This window comes from Carcharodon carcharias, chromosome 10, assembly GCF_017639515.1.
Source record: "Carcharodon carcharias isolate sCarCar2 chromosome 10, sCarCar2.pri, whole genome shotgun sequence".
In the NCBI taxonomy this organism is placed as follows: Eukaryota; Metazoa; Chordata; class Chondrichthyes; order Lamniformes; family Lamnidae; genus Carcharodon; species Carcharodon carcharias.
The window spans coordinates 143,302,839-143,326,006 of NC_054476.1; the positions used below are offsets into that span (position 1 = coordinate 143,302,839).

General features: G+C 45.1%; 2 protein-coding genes across 2 annotated transcripts in view; both read right to left on the reverse strand.

Annotated features, from left to right (window-relative positions):
- The window catches only part of spag5 (sperm associated antigen 5), a 47,928-nt gene extending 31,337 nt beyond the window's left edge, over window positions 1-16,591 (reverse strand). The window contains exons 1-8 of the mRNA XM_041198036.1: window positions 16,321-16,591; window positions 14,442-14,634; window positions 10,029-10,148; window positions 9,723-9,815; window positions 8,136-8,270; window positions 3,001-3,094; window positions 534-681; window positions 366-428 (exon numbers count right to left, since the gene is read on the reverse strand). Of these exons, the coding sequence (XP_041053970.1) occupies window positions 366-428; window positions 534-681; window positions 3,001-3,094; window positions 8,136-8,270; window positions 9,723-9,815; window positions 10,029-10,148; window positions 14,442-14,634; window positions 16,321-16,571 (1,097 nt within the window). The 5' untranslated portion in view covers window positions 16,572-16,591. The remainder of the gene's footprint in view (window positions 1-365; window positions 429-533; window positions 682-3,000; window positions 3,095-8,135; window positions 8,271-9,722; window positions 9,816-10,028; window positions 10,149-14,441; window positions 14,635-16,320) is intronic.
- A 1,038-nt stretch (window positions 16,592-17,629) lies between these two features.
- Window positions 17,630-21,716, reverse strand: LOC121282890. Its single transcript, XM_041196701.1, has 5 exons — window positions 21,611-21,716; window positions 21,313-21,389; window positions 19,978-20,115; window positions 17,716-18,380; window positions 17,630-17,645 (listed from the first exon to the last, which is right to left on the reverse strand). Exons 1-5 carry the CDS (start codon window positions 21,714-21,716, stop codon window positions 17,630-17,632), a joined length of 1,002 nt encoding a protein of 333 aa, XP_041052635.1.
- Window positions 21,717-23,168: the final 1,452 nt, after the last annotated feature.

Sequence of the window (23,168 nt, forward strand, 5' to 3'; positions counted from 1 at the left end):
AAGTACTTACGAGCATACAAATTAGAAGTACGAGTAAGCCACTCATCCCCTCGAGCTTGCTCTACCATTTAATATGATCAAGGCTGATCTGATTTTAGCCTCAACTCTGCTTTCCCACCCACCCCCGATAACCTTTCACCACTTAGATTCTTGATAAGCAATCTAGCTCTGCCTTAAAAATTCAAAGGCTCTGCTTTCACCGCCTGTTGAGGAGGAGAGTTCCAAAGACTTATGATCCTCAAAAAAATTCTCATCTCCGTCCTAAATTGGTGACCCTTTATTTTTAAACAGTGACCCCTAGTTCTGAGCCAATGAAGCACAGTAGCTTATGTAGGCAAACATACCAGCCATTCTGCCATTATTACCTTTTCACATTCTCCCTTAGCGTGTTTTCCAGCGCCTTATTCTGTGCTTCACAAGTCTGCAACCTAGGGCAGGGCATTCATACAGTTACAGGCATGAATATTCACTGCTGCATAATCAATTCATAAAAGCAAACACGCAACTGCATCTTACTAAGAAAGCTGACTCACTTCTCTGTCCTCTCGGCTAGTGCTGCCTCAGATAGTTTCAGCGAGGCTTCTATTGTGGCCACCTCCACAAAGTATCTGCTGTTCTCCTTCATCAGCTTGTCACGTTCATCCTCCACCTTGGCTAGCTGATCAGTCATGGTTTCCAGCCCTGAAATGGGTATCAAAGGGTTAAATACTTAGCGACGGATTGTCTCCCCTTGTCTAGCAGTGAGAAATACAGAAGCCGATGAGCTGATGGTGTCATACCATCACTGACTTCCAGCACTCACCATGTGCAGCCCAGTTTACTACCTGGGTAAAGCAGAGAGCTGCATTTATATAGCAACCATAGGGCAAAACTGATCTTTGGAAGGTGAATCATGAGGCAGTGAATTGACTCCATGTTAAATACTCTGCACAGTTTGCATTTCCACCGAAGTAATAGAAAATAATGGAGTCAACTGGGGAGCTTCTGATTCCATTTCATGACCATGATTCCACACTATTGCCAAATAACAATTCTACCACCATTATGTGGCTGTCCCAAAAACGCTTCACTGCCAATGACTTACCTAGGTGAACGTGCCAACCATTGGCATGCAACAAAATCTCAAAGAACAACAAAGATGGGCAGCCAATTAATCTGCTTTTTGGCAGCATGGTTTGAGGGAGGATTGTTGACCAAAACTGCAGGACAGTTCCATGCTCTGCTCTGTGTTATGACCGAGCAGTTGGTAAAGCTGAGTTTTTTTCTTAAATCCCATAAGAAAACTTTAAACAACTGTCATAAACATAACACCTAAAATTATAGGTTGAGATGCAACTCTATATTCAGGAATCAGACCACCAGTTCTCAAGAGGTTTTATAATAAGCTAAATGAAACATTTTATTAATTTACACAAGTTAAATATATACACATGGCTACAAATTACTATGATCATAACTTTTAACAAATTCCCAAATTAATCTCCATTAAGGCACCAGCAACCCATAGTCTTAACCAGACACCAGGTAAAGCATTTTCACATTACGAATTCAAAATGAGGTTCTTTTCACTTTGGTTTCTGTGGGGACAGTTGGAGGCTCACAGCTACTTTTGATCTCACATTGCCTCTGCTCTACACACACAAAATGGTTGTCTTGTTATACCTCGCACAGCCTATTGAATGTAAATTCTCATTGTATCACCAGCCACTTTGAACTCTACCTTTAACAATAAAACCCATTTCATAGTACCAATTTTGTTAGTAATATAAAAGATATTGCTTGGTCTCTGCTAGTTAGATGCCAGAATTCACCCCACTTCTTGAATGCTCTATTCAAAATAATGCAAATGCACTCTTATCTCTCCTGCATATCAAAACTAGTACACGTTAAAGCACCCAGCCTTTAATCCAATTAAGACACACCCACAGACTATACCGATATTTTAAAAGAAAAATATTTTCCAATAATATTATATACATTAATAGCTTCATGGCATCTGGATATCTTTAACACCCTCCTGGGGTCTTCCAAATGACTTCAGACATTGCAGGCCCCCCCACCCCCCCAAATATTGGGAATACTAGTCCATATCACATGCTTAAATTCCTGGGGTGGACGCACACAGTTCTGCCAATAAAAATCATCAGTGCAGCACCCAGCATTGCAATTTCTTCTCAAAATCCTGGTAGTGGTGAGAATGCTACATTCAGAGTGGAACCCAGCAACAAATCACTTGCCTCATCAGTAGTAAACATAAATAAGTTTAGAAGACAAAGAACTTGCACTGCATTTGAAGCCCTTTACAGCTAAAAGCATACTTTTTGAAATGTAGCCATTGTTGTAATATAGGAAAAATGGCAGCCAATTTGCAAACAAAGATCCCAGTCAAAAAAGTGTGAATGACCAACCAGATAACCCGTTTTTTAGTGAGGTACATTGGGAGATAAATATTGGTCAGGACACTGGAAAAGACTCGCTGCTCTTCTTTGAATAATACCATGGAATAATTCACAACTACCCAAGAAAGGAGACAAGGCATTGGTTTAATGTCTCAAATGAAAAAAGCATCTCTAACAGTGCAGCACTGCTTCAGTACTGCATTCCTTCCAAACCTGTGACCTCTACCACCTAAAAGGGCAAAGGCAGCAGAGAGATGGGAGCACCACCACTTGGAAGTTCCCCTCCAAGCCACTCACCATCCTGACTTGGAAATATATCGCCGTTCCTTCACTGTCACTTGGTCAAAATTCTGGAACCCCCTCCCTAACAACACAGTGGGTGTATCTACACCACAGAATGCAAAGTCAAGAAGTCAGCGTGCCAGCACCACCTTAAGGGCAGTTAGGGATGGGCAATAAATGCTGGCTAATCCAGCAACTCCCACATCCTGTGAGCAAATAAAAAAAAAAAATGACCCATTGTGTTGAATTGGGAGTGGGATTTTAACCCAAAACCTCCTGACTCAAGAGGCTAGAGCACTGTCACCAACTTTCAACCTACCAGACTTCAGCTGCAGGTTCTCACAGTTCAACCGTTTAACTTTGTCCAGCGCATCACGGAGTTCATAGGCAGTTTGCTCCAGCTCCTGTTGCATCTGGACCACAAAAACATTTCTTTACACATTGCACATTTAAATACAAGCCAGGGTATTAAATCAAGGGGATGATAGTAAAAGGCATCAATCCCAACTCCCCCATGTAGAGAAGATGCTTTGTGGGTTTATTTCCTCAACCCCATCCCAAATTAAAGGATCCTCATGGAAGATGATGTCTGTATTGCCAGAGCAGAGGCTACTGAACAGGAAAGATCCCAGCACAGCACCATTAAAAAATAGATTGAAACCTCCCCAGGTGCAGGGTGGCGCCAGGACTGGAGAATTGCAAATTTTGAACAAGGGTGCAAAGTTAAGCCCAGAAACAACAAGCCAGTTAATTTAACCTCAGTGGCAAGGAAACTTCTAGAAACAATAATTTAGGGCAAAATTAATAGTCACTTCAGCAAATGTGGTTAATTAAGGAAAGCCAGCATGGGTTTAAGGGAAAATAGTGTTTAACTTGCTGAAGCTTGATTAGGTAACAGAGGGGGTTGATGAGGGTGATGCGTTGATGTGGTATACATGGACTTCCAAAAGCCATTTAATAAAGTGCCACACTATGAACTTGAGTGCAAAGTTAGAACTCATGGAATAAAAGGGGTAGCAGCAACACATGAAATTGACTGAGTGACAGGATACAGTAGTGGCTAATGGTTGCTTTCTAGACTAGAAGAAGGTTTGTAGTGGAGTTCCCCAACCTGGACCTCTGTTCTTCCTGATATATATTAATGACCTAGACCTTGGTGTACAGGGCATAATTTCAAAATTTGCAGACAATACAATTCACAATTCTTCCAAGTTTTGTGAGGAGAATAGTGTAAAAATTCAAAGGGACACAGATAAGTTGGTGGAATGGGCGGACAAGTGGCTGATGAAATTTAATGCAAAAAATTATGAAGTGATTCATTTTGGTAAGAAGAATGAGAACAGGCAATATAAAATAAAGAGCACATTTCTAAAGTGGGTGCAGACCTGGGGGTATATGCACACAATCATTGCTGGTGGCAATAAAGCATTATGGGATCTTGGCTTTATTAATAGGGGCATGGAGTCAAAAGCAAAGAAGTTAGGTTAAACTTGCATAGAACACTGGTTCTGCCTCAAGTGGAGTATTATGCCCAGTTCTGGGCACCACACTTTAGAAAGGATGTGAAGGCATTAGAGGGGATGCAGAAAAGATTCACGAGAATTTCATAGGAAATAGGAGGCCCTTGAGCCTACTCTGCCATTCAACTAGATTATGCTGATCTTCTACCTCAGTGTCATTTTCCTGCACTATGCCCATATCCCTTGATAGCTTTAAATCTAAAAATCTCTGTCTTGAACATACTCAATGACAGACCCTTCACAAAGATTCACCACCCTCTGAATGAAGAAATTCCTCCTAATCTCAGTCCTAAATAGCCTACCTCTTATTCCGACTATGTCCCCTGGTTCTGGACGCCCCCTGCGAGGGGAAACATCCATGCTGCATCTACCCTGTCGAGCCCCTGTAAGAATTTTGTACATCTGAGATCACCTCTCATTCTTCTAAACTCTAGAGATTAGAAGTCCAGTCTTCCCAATTTCCCTTCATTGGACAATCCTGCAATCCCAGAATCAGTCTGGCGAATCTTCATGGCCCTCCTTCTATGGCCAGTATATTCTTCCTTAGGTAAGGAGACCAAAACTTTATACAATTCTCCCAGGTGTGGTCTCACGAAGGCTCTATATAATTGTGGCAAGACTCCTTTACTCCTGTACTCAAATCCTCTTGCAATAAAGACTAACATACCATTTGCCTACCTCATTTCTTGCTGCACCTGCATGTTAGGTTTCAGTGACTCATGAACAAGAATATCTAGGTCCCTTTTGACATCAACAATAATCAACAACAATAAAAGAAAAAAACTTCCCAATCTCTCACCATTTAAGAAATACTCTGCATTTCTGTTTTTCCCTACCAAAGTGGATAACTTCACATTTTTCCACATTATATTCCATCTGCCATGTTCTTTCCCACTCACTTAGCCTGTCCAAATCTCCTTGAAGCCTCTTTGCATTCTCCTCAACTCACATTCCCACCAAGTTTTGACCTTGCAAACTTTGAAATATTACACTTGGTCCCCACATCCAAATCATTGATTTAGATTGTGAATAGCTGGGGCCCCAAGCACTGATCCTTGTGGTACCCCACTGGTCACAACCAGCCATTCTGAGAATGATCCACTGATCCCTACTCTGTTTTCTATCCATTAACCAATTCTCAATCCACACCAGTGTATTTCCCCCAATCCCATGTGCTTTAATTTTGCTCAATAACTTCCTTATCAAAAGCCTTCTGAAAATCCAAATACACCACATCCTCCCTTAACTGTTCTGCTAGTTACATCCTCAAAAAACTTTAACAGGCTTGTCAAACACGAGTTACCCTTAATAAATACAAGTTAACTCTCCATCCTACAATTATTTTAATATTTTTTTTAAACGTGTCCAGCTATCACATCCTTCAGGATAGATTCTAGCTTTTTCTCTACTACTGACGTCAGGCTAACAGGTCTGTAGCTGTTTTCTCTCTCCCTCTTTTCTTAAATAGTGGGGTGACATTTGCTACTTTCCAATCTGCAGGAACCATTCCAGAATCTATAGAATTTTGGAAAATGACCACCAACACATCCACTATCTGGACAGCCACCTCTTTTAATACTCTGGGATGTAGATCATCAGGTCCAGGGGATTTATCAACTTTCAGTCCCATTAATTTTTCCAGTATTACTTTTTTTTACTAATATTAATTTCTTTCAGTTCCTCATTCTCGCCAGTCCCTTGGTTCTCTAATATTTCAGGGAGGTTTTTTTGTATCTTCTGTGAAGACAGACAAAATATTTGTTTACTGTCTCTGCCATTTCCTTATTCACCATTATAAATTCCTGTTTCTCCCTGTAGTGAGCCGACGTGTCTTGTCTTTCCTTTCTACATAACTATAGAAACTTTACAGTATGTGTTTATGTCACTCGCTAATTTACTTTCATATTCTATTATTTCTTTATCATTTTATCAATTTCTTGGTCCTCCTTTGCTGATTCTAAAATGTTCCCAATCCTCAGACTTCCTATTTTTGGTTTAGTAATGGTCACTCTTCCCTAAAGGCTCCTTTACAACAAGATTATTAATTAGTCCAATCTTAATGCACAATACTAGATCTAAAACATCCCCATTCTCTAAATGGTTCCTCAACATACTGTTCCCCATCTTGTATACATTCCAGGAATTTGTCCTCCACAACATTAGTGCAAATTAGGTTAACCCAGTCTATATGTAGATTGAAAGTCTACCCTTGTTACACGCACTTATAATTTCCTGATTTATATGTGCCCAACTGTACCGTACTGTTTGGTGGCCTATAAACAACTTCTAATAATGTTTGTTGCCCCTTGCTGTTTCTTAGCTCCATCCAAACTGATTCTACATCTTGATTTTATGATCTAAGGTCTTCTCACTAATGTACTGATCTCCTCCTTTATTAAATAGCGCTATCCACTTCCTTTTCCTTATTACCAATTCTTATTAAATGTCGAATAGCCATTCAATTCCCAGCGTTGATCACCCTGCAGCCATGTCTCTGTAATAGCAATTAGATCATACCCATTTACTTCCATTTCATCTACCTTGTTGCAAATGCTGTGTGCAGATAGTGTGTCTATAATTCTATTATTTTTGCAACCTTTAGCTTTATCTGCTGGCGCAGAAGTTTATATGTTCAGTCCCTTCCAGCCACACTCAGATTATCAATGCCCTTATTGCTACCTTGCTCTCTAGTCTGCTTTCTCTTACACCTTCCCTCGATCCCTCCAGGGATGAGGGACTTTAGTATGTAGATGGAAGCTGAGACTGTTCTCCTTGGAGGAAAGAAGGTTGAGAGAAGATTTGATAGAGGTGTTCAAAATCATGAAGGGTCTGGACAGAGTAGATAGAGAGAAATGGTTCCAATTGGGAGAAGGATTGAGAATCAGAGGGCACAGATTTAAGGTATTTTCAAAATTGGTGACATGAGGAAAAACTTTAACGCAGCGAGTAGTTAGGATCTGGAATGCACTGGCTGAGAGTGTGGTGGAGGAATGTTCAATCAACGCATTCCAGATTGAATTGGATTATTATCTGAAAATGAAGAATTTGCAGGACTGGGGAAGGAAGCAGGGAGTGACACTGGGTGAATGCTCCTTCAGAGAGCCAGCACAGACATGATAGGTTAAATGGCCTCCTGTGTTTTATCATGGAATGGTTACAGCAAAGATCAAGGCTACATTAGATAAATATTTGAAAAGGAGAAATGTGCACATATATGGTGAAAGAATAGGGAGCATTGTGACACATTAGATAGCTCTTTCAAGGAGAGCCAGCATTAATATGATGAGCCAAATGGCCTCCTTCTCTGCTGTGTAATTCTATGACCTATACAAAATGGTGCTGTGCATTGCTTTGCTGGCGCTAGCCTACAACCCAAAGACTAAAGTTTAAATGGAGTATGGCTGTATAGTGCCACTACCAGACATAATGCCCAACCTGCCATGCAAAAGCACCCAACAACCTACCACAGGATTAAACCAGTGGTGCCCAATACATTAGCCACACAACTGGGAATCCAGATGCAACTAACTGCATTTCTGATTAGCTAATTAAAAACGACACCATTGTTGATCACATGATCGCAACATTCATTGGCACTGCATTTATGAGAGAACTTTAACCTTGGTGCATTTGTTGAAGTGCCAAGAGCAAAAGCAGAGTGCACAAATTGTTTTTGATCAATGTGGCTGCGTTAATTTTCTTGTTAACCAAATGTTGGGAGATATTTATTAAACAAATCTACATACATGAACTGTGTTTACTGTGCAAGTGTGCAACAGGCATTTTCTAATAAAATTAGCACATGTTGCTAAAGAGGTCTTTATAACAACACCAGAGGTTAATCAGTAATTTTTATTGGACAACACTGTCTTAAGGCAATTTACTTCAGTTTTAACTCAGAGTGACAGTTGATGGGGGCTTCATCAGCACTCACATTTGCTGTCTTCCACTCAGCCTCGTCTGCCCTATTCCTCAGTGCTGCTTGCTCTTCCAGGGCCCTCACCGTTGTTTGGGTCATGGTTTGGAGCTGGATGGTACTCTGGTGGGCGAGATCCCTGGCATCTTTCAACTGTGCAGAGACAAGGCCACATTCAGAACAAAACAATGCAAAAGCGTTTTCTAATCAGAAAACAGGTGGAGAGTTTTTAATCTGATGGTTGTGCTGCTCCTGATAACTACTCTAACAGGCTGTTGCGAGCTGCGCTGGTTGTGGTCTGAAAGGTGGTCATCATTCCACGGTTTGCAGCTTAAAAAGGGGGAGAAGAGCTGCATCAGTAACCTTTCCTCCATCAGGAAGTCAGAAGTGAGGATATTCATTGATGATTGTGCAGAGTTCAGTTCCATTTGCAAACTCCTCAAATAATTAAGCACAGTCTGTGCCCACATGTAGCAAGGTCTTGAGAACATTCAACTTTGGGCTGATCCCACATTCATGCCAGACAAGTGCCAGGCAATGATCATATCCAAATTGAATCTAACCATCTCCCTTTGCCATTATTCACCACCAAATTCCTCACTATCAACATCCTGGGGAGTTACCATTGGTAAGGAACTGAACTGGATCAGCCACATAAATACTGTGGCTGCAAGAGTGGGTCTGAGGCTGCGGTGAGTAACTCGCCTCCTGACTCCCCAAAGCCTGTCCACCATCTACAAGGCACAAATCGGGAATGTGATGGAATACTCTCCACTTGCCTGGATGAGTGCAGCGCCAACAACACTGAAGAAGCTCAACATCATCCAGGATGGAGCAGCTCACTTGATTGGCACCACATCCACAACTTTCACTCACTGCACCACCAACACACAGTGGCAGCAATGTGTAGCATCTACAAGATGTACTGCAGGAACTCACCAAGCCTCCTTAGACAGCATCTTCCAAACCCACAACCTCTAGAAGGAAGAGGGAAGGCGGCACATGGGAACATCACCTCCAAGTTCCCCTTCAATACACACACCATCCTGACTTAAATTATATTGCTGTTCCTTCACTGTCCTTGGGTTAAAATCCTGAACTCCCTCCCTAACAGCACTGAGTGTACTGACAGAACATGGACTGCATTGGTTCAAGGCAGTAGCTCACCACCATCTTTTCAAGGGCAATCAGGGATGGGCAATAAATGCTGGCCAAGCCATTGACCCCCACATCCTGAGGATGAATAAATACAAAGAAAAATGTTTTGAAGTTCAGACAGAGAATTCTTTATAAAGAGGAGCAAGCTATCATTGATCTACGCCTATCCTATCAAAACCTTTCAGGATTTTAAAGAACAAAATGAGATCACCCATCAGCCTTCTCCTTTCAAAGTGTGTCCCATCCTGTTCAGTCCCACTGATTGACGACCAGATCTCTGGCTCAGAATTCTGGAGTGATATCCAGCAGGATCCTCTCAGCCAGTGGATGTGGATGCAGCTTGTGGGAGATACCCCTCACCCCACATCACACTGATACACTCAGCAGCAAGTGAAGGGCAGCAGAAGAAAAGGTAAAGTTGTAGATCAGTTCAGTGGAGTTGCTCACTTGCTCATGCATTCGGACTCGCTCGTTCTTCATTTCTTCATAAGCTCCATCTACATCAGCCAGACATTCCTCAACCTCTTCAACCAGCAAATTCTGCCAAGAGAATTACAGAAACATCTGAACATTGCAAAGGAAATGAAACTGAAAACATTTAGCAACACAGCACAGGAACAGAGAGAGAGAGAGAGAGAGATAGCGAGACAGACAGACAGACATGCAGTCAGACAAACACTTGTTTCTCAAATCAGCAATGTCGTCTCCGTGAAAACTAGTAGGAGCAGCCGAGCACAGCTTGTGGTTACTTACTTGCTGCTTGCGGCTGTTACAGATCGCACTTTGGAGCTGCTGGTAATGTTCCAAGCTGAGCTCTAACTCTCGCGCTCTGCTGGCATGCTGTAGGTACAAGCTGCAATAATGGTCCTCTACCTGTCAACACACAGAACAATGGCAGTTAAACATTTTTAAATTCCCAGCTACTGTCTGCAGGTGGTTGGGGGTTTAATATTGAAAGAGTTGGAGCTCATTCATTATTTGATTTTGGGGTGGTGGTTGGGGGTCCCGAAAAACAGAGCCCAGCCAAGTGGTAGTCTGTGGACCTGTTTAGTTAGGTTTCAGGCCTGAAAGGAAGATCCCAATTAGAGCATTCAGCCCCAATACTGGAACAGGACTCCAGTACACTCGTGGCACCGAGTGGCTGCAGAACAATGGGAGATACAGGTCAGGTTTGGAGAACAATGGGAGGATTTTTCAGGCTGATTAACAGTCTCGGTCGTGACAAGAACACTCCATTCATGAATCACAGAATCTTAACGACACAGAAGGAGGCCTTTGGCTCATCATGCCTGCACCGGCTCTCCAAATGAGCACCATGACCTAATGCCATTGCCCTGCCTTTTCCCCATATTCCTGCACATTGTTTCTGTTCAAATAATCATCTGATGCCCTCTTGAATGCCTCAATTGAATCTTCCTCCACCACACTTTCAGGCAGTGCACCAGACCCGAGACACTTCTTGTGTGAAAAAGTTCTCTCAACACCTTTGCTTCTTTTGCAAATCACTTTAAATTGGTGCCTTCTCGTTCTTGATTCTTTTACAAGTGGGAACAGTTTCTCCCCATCTACTCTGTCCAGCCCCCTCATGATGTTGAAAACTTCTATCACATCTTCTTAGCCTTCTCCTCTATGAAAAACAGTCCCAACTTCTCCAATCTATCCTCATAGCTGAAGTTTCTCATTCCTGGGACCATTCTTGCAAACCTCTTCACAATATTCCAGCTGAAGTCTTATATAAATTCAGCATAACCTCCCTGCCCTTGTCCTCCATGCCCCTATTAATAAAGCCCAGGATACTATATGCTTTATTAACTGCTCTCTCCACCTGTCCTGCCACCTTCAATGATCTATGCACATATATACCCAAGTCTTTCTGCTCTGCACCTCCTTCAAAATTCCACCCCTGATTTTATGTTGTCTGTCCATGTTCTTCCTACCAAAATGCATCACCTCACTTCTCCGCATTGAACTTCATTTGCCACCTTTCTGCCCACTCCACCAACTTGTCTATGTCCTCTTGAAGTTACACACTACTCCTCGCAGTTCATAACACTAACATTTACAACAGCCAACACGGGGGTTAGCCCTTGATGGTGGGATGATTTTACAAGGTCCCAGAAACTAGACGGTGACAGGGAAGTTGGAAAGACAAAGGCCCACCCACCAAACACTAGATGACTGCCCTTGACATCAAGGCAGCACTTGACCAAGTGTGGCATCAAGGAGCCCTAGCAAAACTAGAGTCAATTGATATCAGGGGGAAAACTCTCCGCTGGCTAGAGTCACACTTGGCACAAAGGAAGATGGTTGAGGTTGTTGGAGGTCAATCACCTCAGTTCCAGGACATGACTGCAGGAGGTCCTCAGGGTAGTGTCCTCGGCCCAACGATCTACAGCTGCTTTATCAATGACCTTCCTTCCATCATAAGGTCAGAAGTGGGGATGTTCAGTATCCTCAGATACTGAAGCACTCCATGTCCAAATGCAGCAAGACCTGGACAATATACAGGCTTGGGCTGACAAGTGGCAAGTAACATGTGCCACACAAGTGCCAGGCAGTGACTACCTCCAACAAGAGAGAATCTAACCATCACCCCCCACCCCCTTGACATTCAATAGAATTATCATTGCTGAATCCCCCACTAACATCATCCTGGGGGGTACCATTGACCAGAACTGAACTGGACTAGCCACAAAATTATAGCTACAACAGCAGGTCAGAGGCTGCGGTGAGTAACTCACCTCCTGACTCCCCAAAGCCTGTCCACCATCTACAAGGCACAAGTCAGGAATGTGATGAATACTCTTCACTTGCCTGGATGAGTGCAGCCCCTACAACACAAGAAGCTTGACACCATTCAAGACAAAGCAGCCCTCATGATTGGCACCACATCCACAAACATTCACTCCCTCCATCATCAACGCACAGTAGCAGCAGTGTGTACCATCTACAAGATGCACTGCAGGAATTCACCAAGGCTCCTTAGACAGCATCTTCCAAAACCACAACCACTACCATATAGAAGGACAAAAGCAGCAGACAGATGCCACTCACCATTCTGACTTGGAAATATATTACTGTTTCTTCACTGTTGCTGGGTCAAAATTCTGGAACTCCCTCCCTATCAGCACTGTGGGTGTACCGACACCACTTGACCTGCAGCTGTTCTCAAAGGCAGTTCACCACCACCTTCTCAAGGGCAATTAAGGATGGGAAATAAATGCTGGCCCAGCCAGCGACACCCCGATCCCATGAACGAACTTTTTTTTAAAATTCCAAGCCAGAGCTCTAGTGTCCGCTGACTGGGACTGTCTGCCAGTGAGAGCAAACCTGGAGCATTCAGACTCTGAGACAGGAATGCTCCCATTGAGCAAGATAATTACTTCCAGAGTAAAACATGCACACTTAAAGCTGTAGTGTCTCAGCTAATAAAGAAAACTGGAATTCTACACAACAGCTGCTTCAAAGAAGGGCATGTTGAACTGGTATTGAGCTTTGGTTAGACCACATATGGTACTGTGCACTGTTCTGGTCGACATGTTATAAATAGGAAAGAGGCACTGGAAAAGATGTAAAAGGTTGATATCAGACCTAACAAGTCATCGCTATCATGATAGATTGAACAGGTGATAGACTGAACAGGTCACACTCATTTCTCTAGGAGTGACTTGGTACAGATCTTTATTATAAGACGGTTTGACAGAGAAGATGGTTCCACTTGTGGTGGATTCAAGAACTAGAGGTCATCAATAAAAGACAGTCACCAATAAATCCAATAGGGATTTCAGAAGAAACTCCTTTATCCAGAGAGTGGCAAGAATATGGAACTCATTACCATAGGAAGTGGTTGAGGTGAATTGTATAAATACATTTAAGGGGAAGCTGGGTAATTGTTGCTTGATAGTACAGAACTTGTATTGCTGGGAAAAAAAACATGTTGTCGAAGCTTTGTCTTGCACTGATCAGGATAGATGCAAGAATGCCAAATTTCAAAGGGAACAACAATTTATACTGCATGAGAAAAGGGATGCTGATTGGTGGCAGGTCAGCTCTGATTGGTTGAAATATTACCATGGCAAATGCATGAGGGAGCTATTGGTTATTCAAAAAAGGTGCAATGTCCGGACGTGTTTCTTTTGCGTGCAGAGGACAGGTCCTTGCATATTAACATATGTGGCTTCTACCACTTGTAAGTGAGCTACATTGTGAGCCCAACTGATCATCTTAAATTGGTTGTTAGTGTAATTCTTAGCACACATGATTGTTCAGCAAGTGCTGCCCAATCAAGGAATCACGTCTAAGATTAAATAGCACGTTCTGAGTTTTGCAAGCACGAGTTGGTCAAGTACGGTCAGTATTCTGCCTGTTGCAAACAGCCAAAGGGATGTGCTGTTTGATACAATCTACTAATGTATAGCCTACATACCTGGTAATGCACTGACATTGAAATTCATATACCACATTGCTCATTTGTGTAGTAGGCAGAATGTCTTTTTGGCTTGATGGCAGCATCCTGTTAATGGAAGACTCCACTCATGTTGCCAATGCATAATAGCAGTGTGAAATGGCTAGAGCCTTTACCATACCAGGGTAATTTGAGGTTGAAAACTGGTGGCCTTTGGCCTATTCGTGAGTATCTGCAATAAACATCAAGCAATGATCTGATCGGGGGCTAGCCATTAACCTGCAGGGTAGCTTTGAGGGCTCTATTTCGGCATCAAACTTGTGTGATGAACAAATGCCTCAGGCCCTATTTATGAGATTGCCGATAAGGCCAATCTTGTAGCATGTGGAGCTGTAAAAATCCCAATGCGTACACTGACCAGTAACAGTACACTTGCAAGAGACAGCAGTAGAGAACCCAGTAGCGGATTTCTCAACTAGCACGTCGAGAAAAGGGAGCTCATTAGACTACTCCATTTCAAAGACATTTCAAAAATTTGAACAACAAATGAAGCTAGATAGATGTGAGGAAGAAAGGAATAGAAGGATATGGTGATAGGGTGAGATGAAAAGTAGGAGCATAAACACTTGCAATTTCTATTAATTAATTGGTTTCCAATGCACCCTAATGCCAATGACTGTGATCGCCATCATGATACCCACCTGATCTCACAGAGAAGCCCTGGAGGAATAGATTTATTTACAGGAAAACTCAGTCATTACCTCAGGGGTCTGGGAACTGTCAGTCTGGGTGAACGTCTCCCTCTGATCTGCTGGCCCAACCCGTAGGCCCAAACCCTTACTCTTCGACAGGTCATTCAGCTGGCTGGACAGAACCTCATTGATGAGCAAGGCTGTTTCCAATCGACGCTCCAAATCTTCCCGGGGAACCGACTCCAGAGCCTCTCGCGAAAAGCTATGGAGTGGAATAAAAAACACGTTAAAGGCAACTAATGCACACATTTTGGGTCAAAGCACCAAGCAGCAGCAATGATCAAAACCTTATGCTTCTAGTAATGGACATCCTGAGGCATTGTTCACAGGCGAAGGAACCCCTCCTCTCAAGAGTGAAAGCGCAATACTGTGGGGACAGGGAAACAGGGTTCTGCAACTCCAGGAGCTGGTGAAGCTCACTGCTGATAGAAACTTGAAACACAAAACAGCGATACCCAAACAGGAAGGTTGATATAGCAAATGCATCCACATGCCAGAGTATTGACACATACATAAAAACAAAAAACTGCAGATGCTGAAAATCCAAAACAAAAGCAGAATTACCTGGAAAAACTCAGCAGGTCTGGCAGCATCGGCGAAGAAAAGAGTTGATGTTTCGAGTCCTCATGACCCTTCGACAGAACTGAGTGAATGTTAGAAGATGGGTGAAATATATGCTGCTTTAAGGTGGGGGGGGCCCGCGGTGGATGGTGTGGTTGTACAATCACCACCCACCGCCCCCCTCCCCCACCCCCCCTTAAACCAGCATATATTTCACCCCTCTTCTAACATTCAATCAGTTCTGTCGAAGAGTCATGAGGACTCGAAACATCAACTCTTTTCCTCTCCGCCGATGCTGCCAGACCTGCTGAGTTTTTCCAGGTAATTCTGCTTTTGTATTGACACATACACATCTTTGGATTTTTTTTTGGACAAGGATTGGTCCAGCCCAGAGACAATGTAGCTCGTGTCAGAGATTCACATCTCAGCAAAGCCCTCCTGCTTTCTAAAAGAACTCATTGCAAACAAGAGCTAGTAATTATGAATCTGGACTGGAAGGATCCAAATTCCCCCATCGGGCTCGTTTCAGCTCCACTTGCTTCCTTTCCGAGAGATCAACATCTGAAACTAAACAGTCCAAAAAAAAAAATCACTTCCTGCTTGTTCACGATTGTTGAACACTATGCTCCCATCACTCACATTATGCGGATTTAGGGGGCTGTGACACGTGCACATTGGTGCTAAGCACCAGTCACCTCGAGAGCCAAAGGATAGAATAGAGGGTCTGCATGTCCTTCAGACACTCCAGGGTACTAAACGTGAACAAGAATGTGGAAAAAAAAAAGGAATTAAAAAGACAGTACATAGAACAGGTGGGGATGATATTGAGTATAAACCACCCCCTCCCAGTCTGTCAATATGAGGCATGAAATGCTGTTCACTAGAGGCCCCTCAAGTTGCACATTCACGATGAGCATGGAATAGTTTGGAGGGGTTTACAGAAACAAATTACCAATGTTTTTAAATTCACTCGTGGAATGTGGATCTCATTGATGAGGCAGGTATTTACTGCCCAGCCAAACTGCACTGAGGAGGTGGTGATGATGGTGGGCCACATTCCTGAGTGAGCAAGTAGCCGTTTTGAACTGAGTGTATTCAGAGGGCAGTTAAGATTCAATAATGTTGCTGTGGTTTCCTTCCTAAAAGGACACGAGTGAGCCAGTTGGGTTTTTAGCACTGACAGCTTCACGGTCATTTTTACTGAAACCAGCTTCTAATTTTCAGAATTTTAAAACCAAATTTTCAAATTAATCGGTATGGCATTGAACTCCCACCCTCTGGATTACTGGGTCCAGTAATTTAACCACTAAAGTTTCTCTCAACTTACTTCCAGAGTAGAGAGTCTGTGAGCACCGCACTGTCTGTCACTTCACTGCCGACACCCTCCGACCCTGATGTATTGACTTCCTTCTCGGCCTGGCTGACAGGGGTCATGCAGGTCGAGGTGCAGTGTGTTCCCTTGGGAGTAACCGCTGTGCCAACATCTTGATAGGTGACACGGTTCCTGACCAGTCCTTCTGCCAGCAGTCTCCAGGTGTCTCTGGGTGTTTGCAGGGAACCAGTGTGGACAAGGCACATGAGGGCACACTGCTGTGGAGCAGGTGTGGGGTTTGTGCCTCCCTCCACCTCTCCCCTCCCCTCGACCCGACTCCCCTCCACCCGGCCCGCCTCCTCTCCCCTCCCCTCCACCCGACCCGCCTCCTCTCCCCTCCCCTCCACCCAGCTCGCCTCCTCTCCCCTCCCCTCCACCCAGCTCCCTTCCTCCCGGCCTGACTCCTCTCCCCTCCCCTCCACGCAGTCCGACTCCTCCCGGCCTGACTCCTCTCCCCTCCCGTCCACGCAGTCCGACTCCTCCCGGCCTGACTCCTCTCCCCTCCCCTCCACGCAGTCCGACTCCTCCCGGCCTGACTCCTCTCCCCTCCCCTCCACGCAGTCCGACTCCTCCCAGCCTGACTCCTCTCCCCTCCCCTCCACGCAGTCCCACTCCTCCCGGCCTGACTCCTCTCCCCTCCCCTCCACGCAGTCCCACTCCTCCCGGCCTGACTCCTCTCCCCTCCCCTCCACGCAGTCCCACTCCTCCCGGCCTGACTCCTCTCCCCTCCCCTCCACGCAGTCCGACTCCTCCCGGCCTGACTCCTCTCCCCTCCCCTCCACGCAGTCCCACTCCTCCCGGCCTGACTCCTCTCCCCTCCCCTCCACGCAGTCCCACTCCTCCCGGCCTGACTCCTCTCCCCTCCCCTCCACGCAGTCCCACTCCTCCCGGCCTGACTCCTCTCCCCTCCCCTCCACGCAGTCCGACTCCTCCCGGCCTGACTCCTCTCCCCTCCCCTCCACGCAGTCCGACTCCTCCCGGCCTGACTCCTCTCCCCTCCCCTCCATCCAGCTCCCCTCCAACCGGCCTGACTCCTCTTCCCTCCCCTCCACACAGTCCGACTCCTCCCGGCCTGACTCCTCTCCACTCCCCTCCACCCAGCTCCCCTCCAACCGGACTGACTCCTCTCCACTCCCCTCCGCCCAGCACCCTTCCTCCTGGCCTGACTCCTCTCCCCTCCCCTCCACCCAGCACCCTTCCTCCCGGCCCGACTCCTCCCGGCCCCCTTCCACTAGCCCCATTTCCTCCACCAGCCCCACCCCCTCTACCCGGCCTGCCTCCTGGCTCCCTTCCACCAACCCTGTGCTCACTTGCCCTGCCTGCTCCCCACCCCCTTCAACCTGCCCTGACTCCTGCTGCTTCAGCTCCCTGATGTCCACATCACCCATGAATTGCCATGCCTTCCCCACTTCGACCCTGGACAGCTTCCCCATGCCTACGCCCATAGGCCCTCTGTCAAGTGTTGTGGAGAGTCCATCAGCTGACATGAAGTTCTGAAGTGTCGCTTCTACAAGAGCCTCATCCTCCTCCATTTCAGGGACAATGCTCCAGGAACTTTCTGTCACAACCCCAGGGGGATTGCTCTGAAATGCATCAGGCTGTCTTGCTATCTCTAGGCTTGTGGGCAGAGGGCTCCCTACACCCGCCTTGGGCCCAGAACTTGTCACTGTCTGTCTAACTACAGTCTCAATGGACGTTGAAGATCTGTGTCGTGCCAGCCCTGAAGTTATGGCAGTGTCAGCAAGCGACAGCTTGGGATCCTCCTGTGCCTTGGTGACCAGCTCCCCCTTTTGTACAGGGGATGGAATTGCTGTGCCATGCACACAGACCAGAGCAGAATCCTCGCCTTCTGTCGGCATGAACTCAGGAATCACACTGTTGAGTCGAGGTTCAGTTGTGTGTGTCACCAGTGGATTCAGGTCCCTTGCCTGGGGGACGTCAACACAATCCTTTTTCACAAAGGCTTCCTGGATGGGATCTTCATAACATAGCTTCGGAACCAGCAGGCCTTCATCCTGTAAAATCATAGCAAATACTCTCAGGAGAAAACCAGAGACTTTTCCTAAAACAAATACTGGGACTGCAGAGTTGACAACATATCAAGTGGAGATAATTTCAAGAAGAACAGGAACATAGGATTTGCATTTCTATAGCACCTTTCACATCCTCATGATATCAAAATGCCAATGAAGTACTTTTGAAGTCCAGGCACAAGAATCACATGGGAAACACAGCAGCCAATTTGTCAGAGCAACCTCCCACAAACAGGAATGATATGAATGACCAGAGATGATGGGATAGATCTTGACTTTGTGCAACAGCATGGGCAGGCAATGGCAAGTGGGCAAACTTTACACCTGATGATTTTTATTTCTATAGACTTCAATTATGCTGTTCTTTCAATAAGAGATTAAACTGAGGTCCCCATCTTCCAGTGGCAAAAGCTCCAGTGCACTCTGCAATAAGCAGACAAGTTCTCCCCAGTGTCCTGGCATATCACTCTTGGTCAACAAGAAAAAGATCCTGATATAAAAAAGTAAATCCTATCAGTGAGTCATTATATCTCTGCTGCTTGGGGGATCCTGCTGTGCGCAAATTGGCTGCCACATTTCTTAATTACATCTGTGACAACATTTTAGAGGCACCTCATTTTCTGTAAAATGCTTATGGATGTCCTAATGTTGTGAAAAGTGCACGTTTGCTTTTTAGTTTCTCACTTTGTAAGATTAACTAATGACTTAGTGGAGGTCAGGAAGTGGTTGAAGTAAATAGTATGGAAGCATTTAGAGAAAGCTATATAAGCATGACTGAAAAGGGAAGAGAGGGTTGTGATAGTGGATTCCGATAAAGGAGGATGGGAGGAGGCGCAAGTGGAACATAAACACTGGTGCTGACTGGTTGGGCCAAATGGCCTGTTTCTGTGCCATATCCTTTGTAATCCTATGACCTTTGTTAATCTCTTGTTGCGGGAGAAACCAAACCTTACAGCATATACATCAATCAAGAGGAGTGCAGGGTCAGGGGTGTGTGTGGGGCGGGGGTGGGGGGGGGATGTTGTCCAGCATTAACTGCCCTCTCTGGGGACCATGGCCAAATAGCAAACTAGTGCTAGAGTCCCTCAACATGAAATATTTACCTGGACTTTGAGCTAATGGACAGAACCTGCTACCCCAATGACAGGGAAATTAAACAAACTCCTTTAATATAGTTTGGACGTCCGGCTCCTAAATTGCTCCAAATAGTTATCAGTCTCTGCGGTATCAGTTTAAAGCAACGTGGGACCAGCAAACCCAGGATATACTGTTCCATGTCACACTCCTGTTGGGGGCAGCATCAGTTTCCTCAATTTAACCAAAAACTCAGAGCATCGACTGGTTGAAACATGCCCTGCCAATTCACCTAAGTTACTGGGTTCACCTGTTATTCCAGGCCAGTATTCAAATCAAGGGGCTAGTGGAGATCAGCCATGACCTGATCGAGTGGCAAGCAGTCTTCAGGAACTACACAGCCCAACTCCCGTTCCTATGTTTAATGGTGTTGCCCTGCCAAACTACACTTGAGATACTCACAGCTCTCCAGCTCCTGCTCCATTGCCAGATTCCCCTCACTTACCTGCAGATGCAGCCTGCGCATCAGTGGTGTCAGGTTAGATCCCGACACAGCTTCTGAGCGCCTTTTGCTAATCGAGTTTGTCAGGTCCTGCCGAGGCAAAACGTCCCCCAAAGGGACTCGCACACACTTGCTGGTCGGCTGCAGGGGAAGCAAAGGAGAAAGTTTCAATGCGATTGGAGAATGAAACTGTAAAATTCAGGCATCATTGAAATAGAAACACAGATTTCCCATCTCACCACCCCCCAAAAACCCCCAGGTCATTCAATTGCAGGAGGCATCACAGCTAAGCCCTAATTTCTGGAATTCCCTTCGTAAACCTTTCCATCTCAAAAATTCACCTTAAAAACTCCATCTTTTACTAAACTATTGGTCACTTGTCCTAATATTGTCTTGTGGCTCAAAGTCAAATTTTTGTTCCAAGGTCCTCCATCAGACATTTTATAGCATTAGACCATAAGACATTCGAGCAGAAATTAGGCCAATTGGCCCATCGAGTCTGCTCTGCCATTCAATCATGGCTGATAAGTTTCTCAACCCCATTCTCCCGCCTTCTCCCCGTAACCTTTGATCCCCTTACCAATCAAGAACCTATCTATCGTGGTCTTAAATACACTCAATGACATGGCCTCCACAGCCTTCTGATTCACCACTCTCTGGCTAAAGAAGTTTCTCCTCATCTCTGTTCTAAAAGGTCTTCCCTTTACTCTGAGGCTGTGCCCTCGGGTCCTAGTCTCTCCTACTAATGGAAACATCTTCCCCACGTCCACTCTATCCAGGCCTTTCAGTATTCTGTAAGTTTCAATCAGATCCCCCCCAATCCTTCTAAACTCCATCAAGTATAGACTCAGAGTCCTCAAACGTTCCTCAGAGTCCTCAAACATTAAAGGCACTGCATGAACGCACACAATTTTGTTGATGCTGTCCAGACCTGGTGCTGGCATACATGCATACTTGCTCGATTACTGTAAAATGATCATTGATCAGGAACAGGCTGACTTTTGTATTTCCCACTGAGGCCAAAGAGGGAGCCTCTGCACAGCAGTTTGTCTAAGCCGAGCTGAGATCAGAGGCAAAAACCAACACTTTGCAGGTGATACAGCTCAGTATTGCATCAGGACATGGCACAGGCAGTAACTCATTCACAGTCTGCAATATATTTATGAATTAATGTTTATACTACTTGAATTCGTTAAAGGTAACGTTACCAGGATGTGAGCTTTGCTGACAACCTCCAACCCACCATCCCCCGCGCCCCCCCCCCCTTCCCAAATATTCAGAGATGCTGTGGAGGTGGCGGGAGGGGGGTGGGGTGTTGTGGTGTCTGACAGTACATACTGTTTGGATATCCTCGCCCTCGTTCTCGGAGGATGATGATTTCATTGATCTCCTCAAACCGAACATTCTGTCTTTACCTGGAAGGTGAAACAGAAAAACACAGCGATGAGGTGGATAAAGGAGATAATGCAGGAGAAGAGTGAAGGCTGGGGGGGTGGGGGGTGTTGGTGCGCTCCAGAGGTTCAAGGGGAGGAGACGGGATTAGGGATAGGGACATGGGGGTAGGACACAGTCCAGAATCAGAGCAGCCCGAGGCCTCAAATGGGAACATAGGGCTCCAGGAAGGTGGGACCCTCACCCTCCGCTCGCAGGGCCGCCATTCCTCCCGCGGTTTTTTTCTCTAATTTATATTTAACCGCTCCGTCATTCATTGGCTCACCTGACATCCCTGCGTTCGGTGTCATCGCTCTGCGTCAGCGCCTATTGGTCCGGCTCAGTTACTAATGTCAACATTGATACCGGGGGCTGTGTGTTAGCGAGGGGATTCAATCAACTCAAGAGGTGACTCGCTGCTGCCCTCCGACGGCGCGCTCCCCCTGGCGGCCGGAGGTCAAACGGCTCCAAGCGTGTGGACAAGTGGAATGTTCAAACAGCAAGGAAGTTTATACAACAATAAGTTAAATTTACAAAGCGTCTTAAACGTAATATAACGCCCCAAGGGACTTCACAGGAGCATTACAGATCAATATTTGACATTGAGCATATTAGATCCAATTACCAAAAGCTTGGTAAAAGAAGTAGGTTTTAAGGAGCATCTTCAGAGTGTCACAATGGTTGCAGCACAGAAAGAGGCCATTCCATTTGTCGTGCATGTGCCAACTCTCTGGAAGAGCAATTCACCGAGTGCCACTCCCTCACCTTTTCCCCTTAGTCCTGCACAATTTTCCTCTTTAGATAATGCTTCAATTTTCTTTTGAAAGCCATGATTGAATCTGCTTTCACTACTCGCTGCATAAAAAAGTTTTTTTCCCATGTTCCCATTGCTTCTTTTGCCAATCTTACATTGGTGTCCTAAAGGAGAAAAATTAGGTAGAGGGGCAGAGAAAGTATAGCGGGGGCATTCCTGAATTTAGGGCCAAGGCAACTGAAGGCACAGTCTCCAATATGGGAGCAATTAAAATCAGGGATGCTCAAGAGGCCAAAATTAGAGGAGAGCAGGTATCTCAAGGGTTGTAGGGCTGGAGGAAATCGCAAAGATAGGGAGGACCGAGGCCATGGAGCAATTTGAAAACATGGATGAGAATTTTAAAATCAAGTGTTGCTTGCCTGAGAGCCAGTGTAGCTCAGTGAGCACAGTTGACCAGGACTTGGTACAAGTTACGACAGATCAATAAACACAGGCTAATAATAAAAGTTATATAGTATCTTTCACAGCCTAAGAGCATCTGAAATGTATTTCACAGTCAGTTAGTTGCATTTGAAATGTGGTCACCATTTGTGCACCTAAATAGAACATCCATTTTATACTCAGAAACAGTTAACAATTAGCAACAGTATCAATCTATTTTTGGTACTTTAGACTGTGCGAGGAATGTTCTCCAACAGACCATAACTTGGTGCTTTTCTTCAACTAAAGTCGTAGGATCTTTAACATTCTCAACCAATGGGACTGGTAGACTTCGCAGTGGATTAATATGGGAACTGTTCAAGCATGTTCTGTCGCTCAGTGAGACCATGGCTGATCTGTATCTTAATTCAGTCCACCTGTTTTGGCTCCATATTCATTTACACCTTCTCTAGCAAAAATCTATCAATTTCAAATTTAAAATAGTTAACTGAGCTCCAACATTTATTGAGATAAAAGCAAAAAACTCCGGATGCTGGAAATCCAAAACAAAAACAGAAACAGAAATACC

What these genes read in the sequence shown, in the direction of transcription:
- LOC121282890 (XM_041196701.1), bottom strand. Translation starts at nt 21,716, where the DNA reads ATGACACCGAACGCAGGGATGTCAGGTGAGCCAATGAATGACGGAGCG. An exon ending in GGCGGCCCTGCGAGCGGAGG is followed by an intron (nt 21,390 to 21,610) that starts GTGAGGGTCCCA and finishes TTCACCTTCCAG; the next exon opens with GTAAAGACAGAATGTTCGGT. An exon ending in TGCGCAGGCTGCATCTGCAG is followed by an intron (nt 18,381 to 19,977) that starts GTAAGTGAGGGG and finishes ATGATTTTACAG; the next exon opens with GATGAAGGCCTGCTGGTTCC.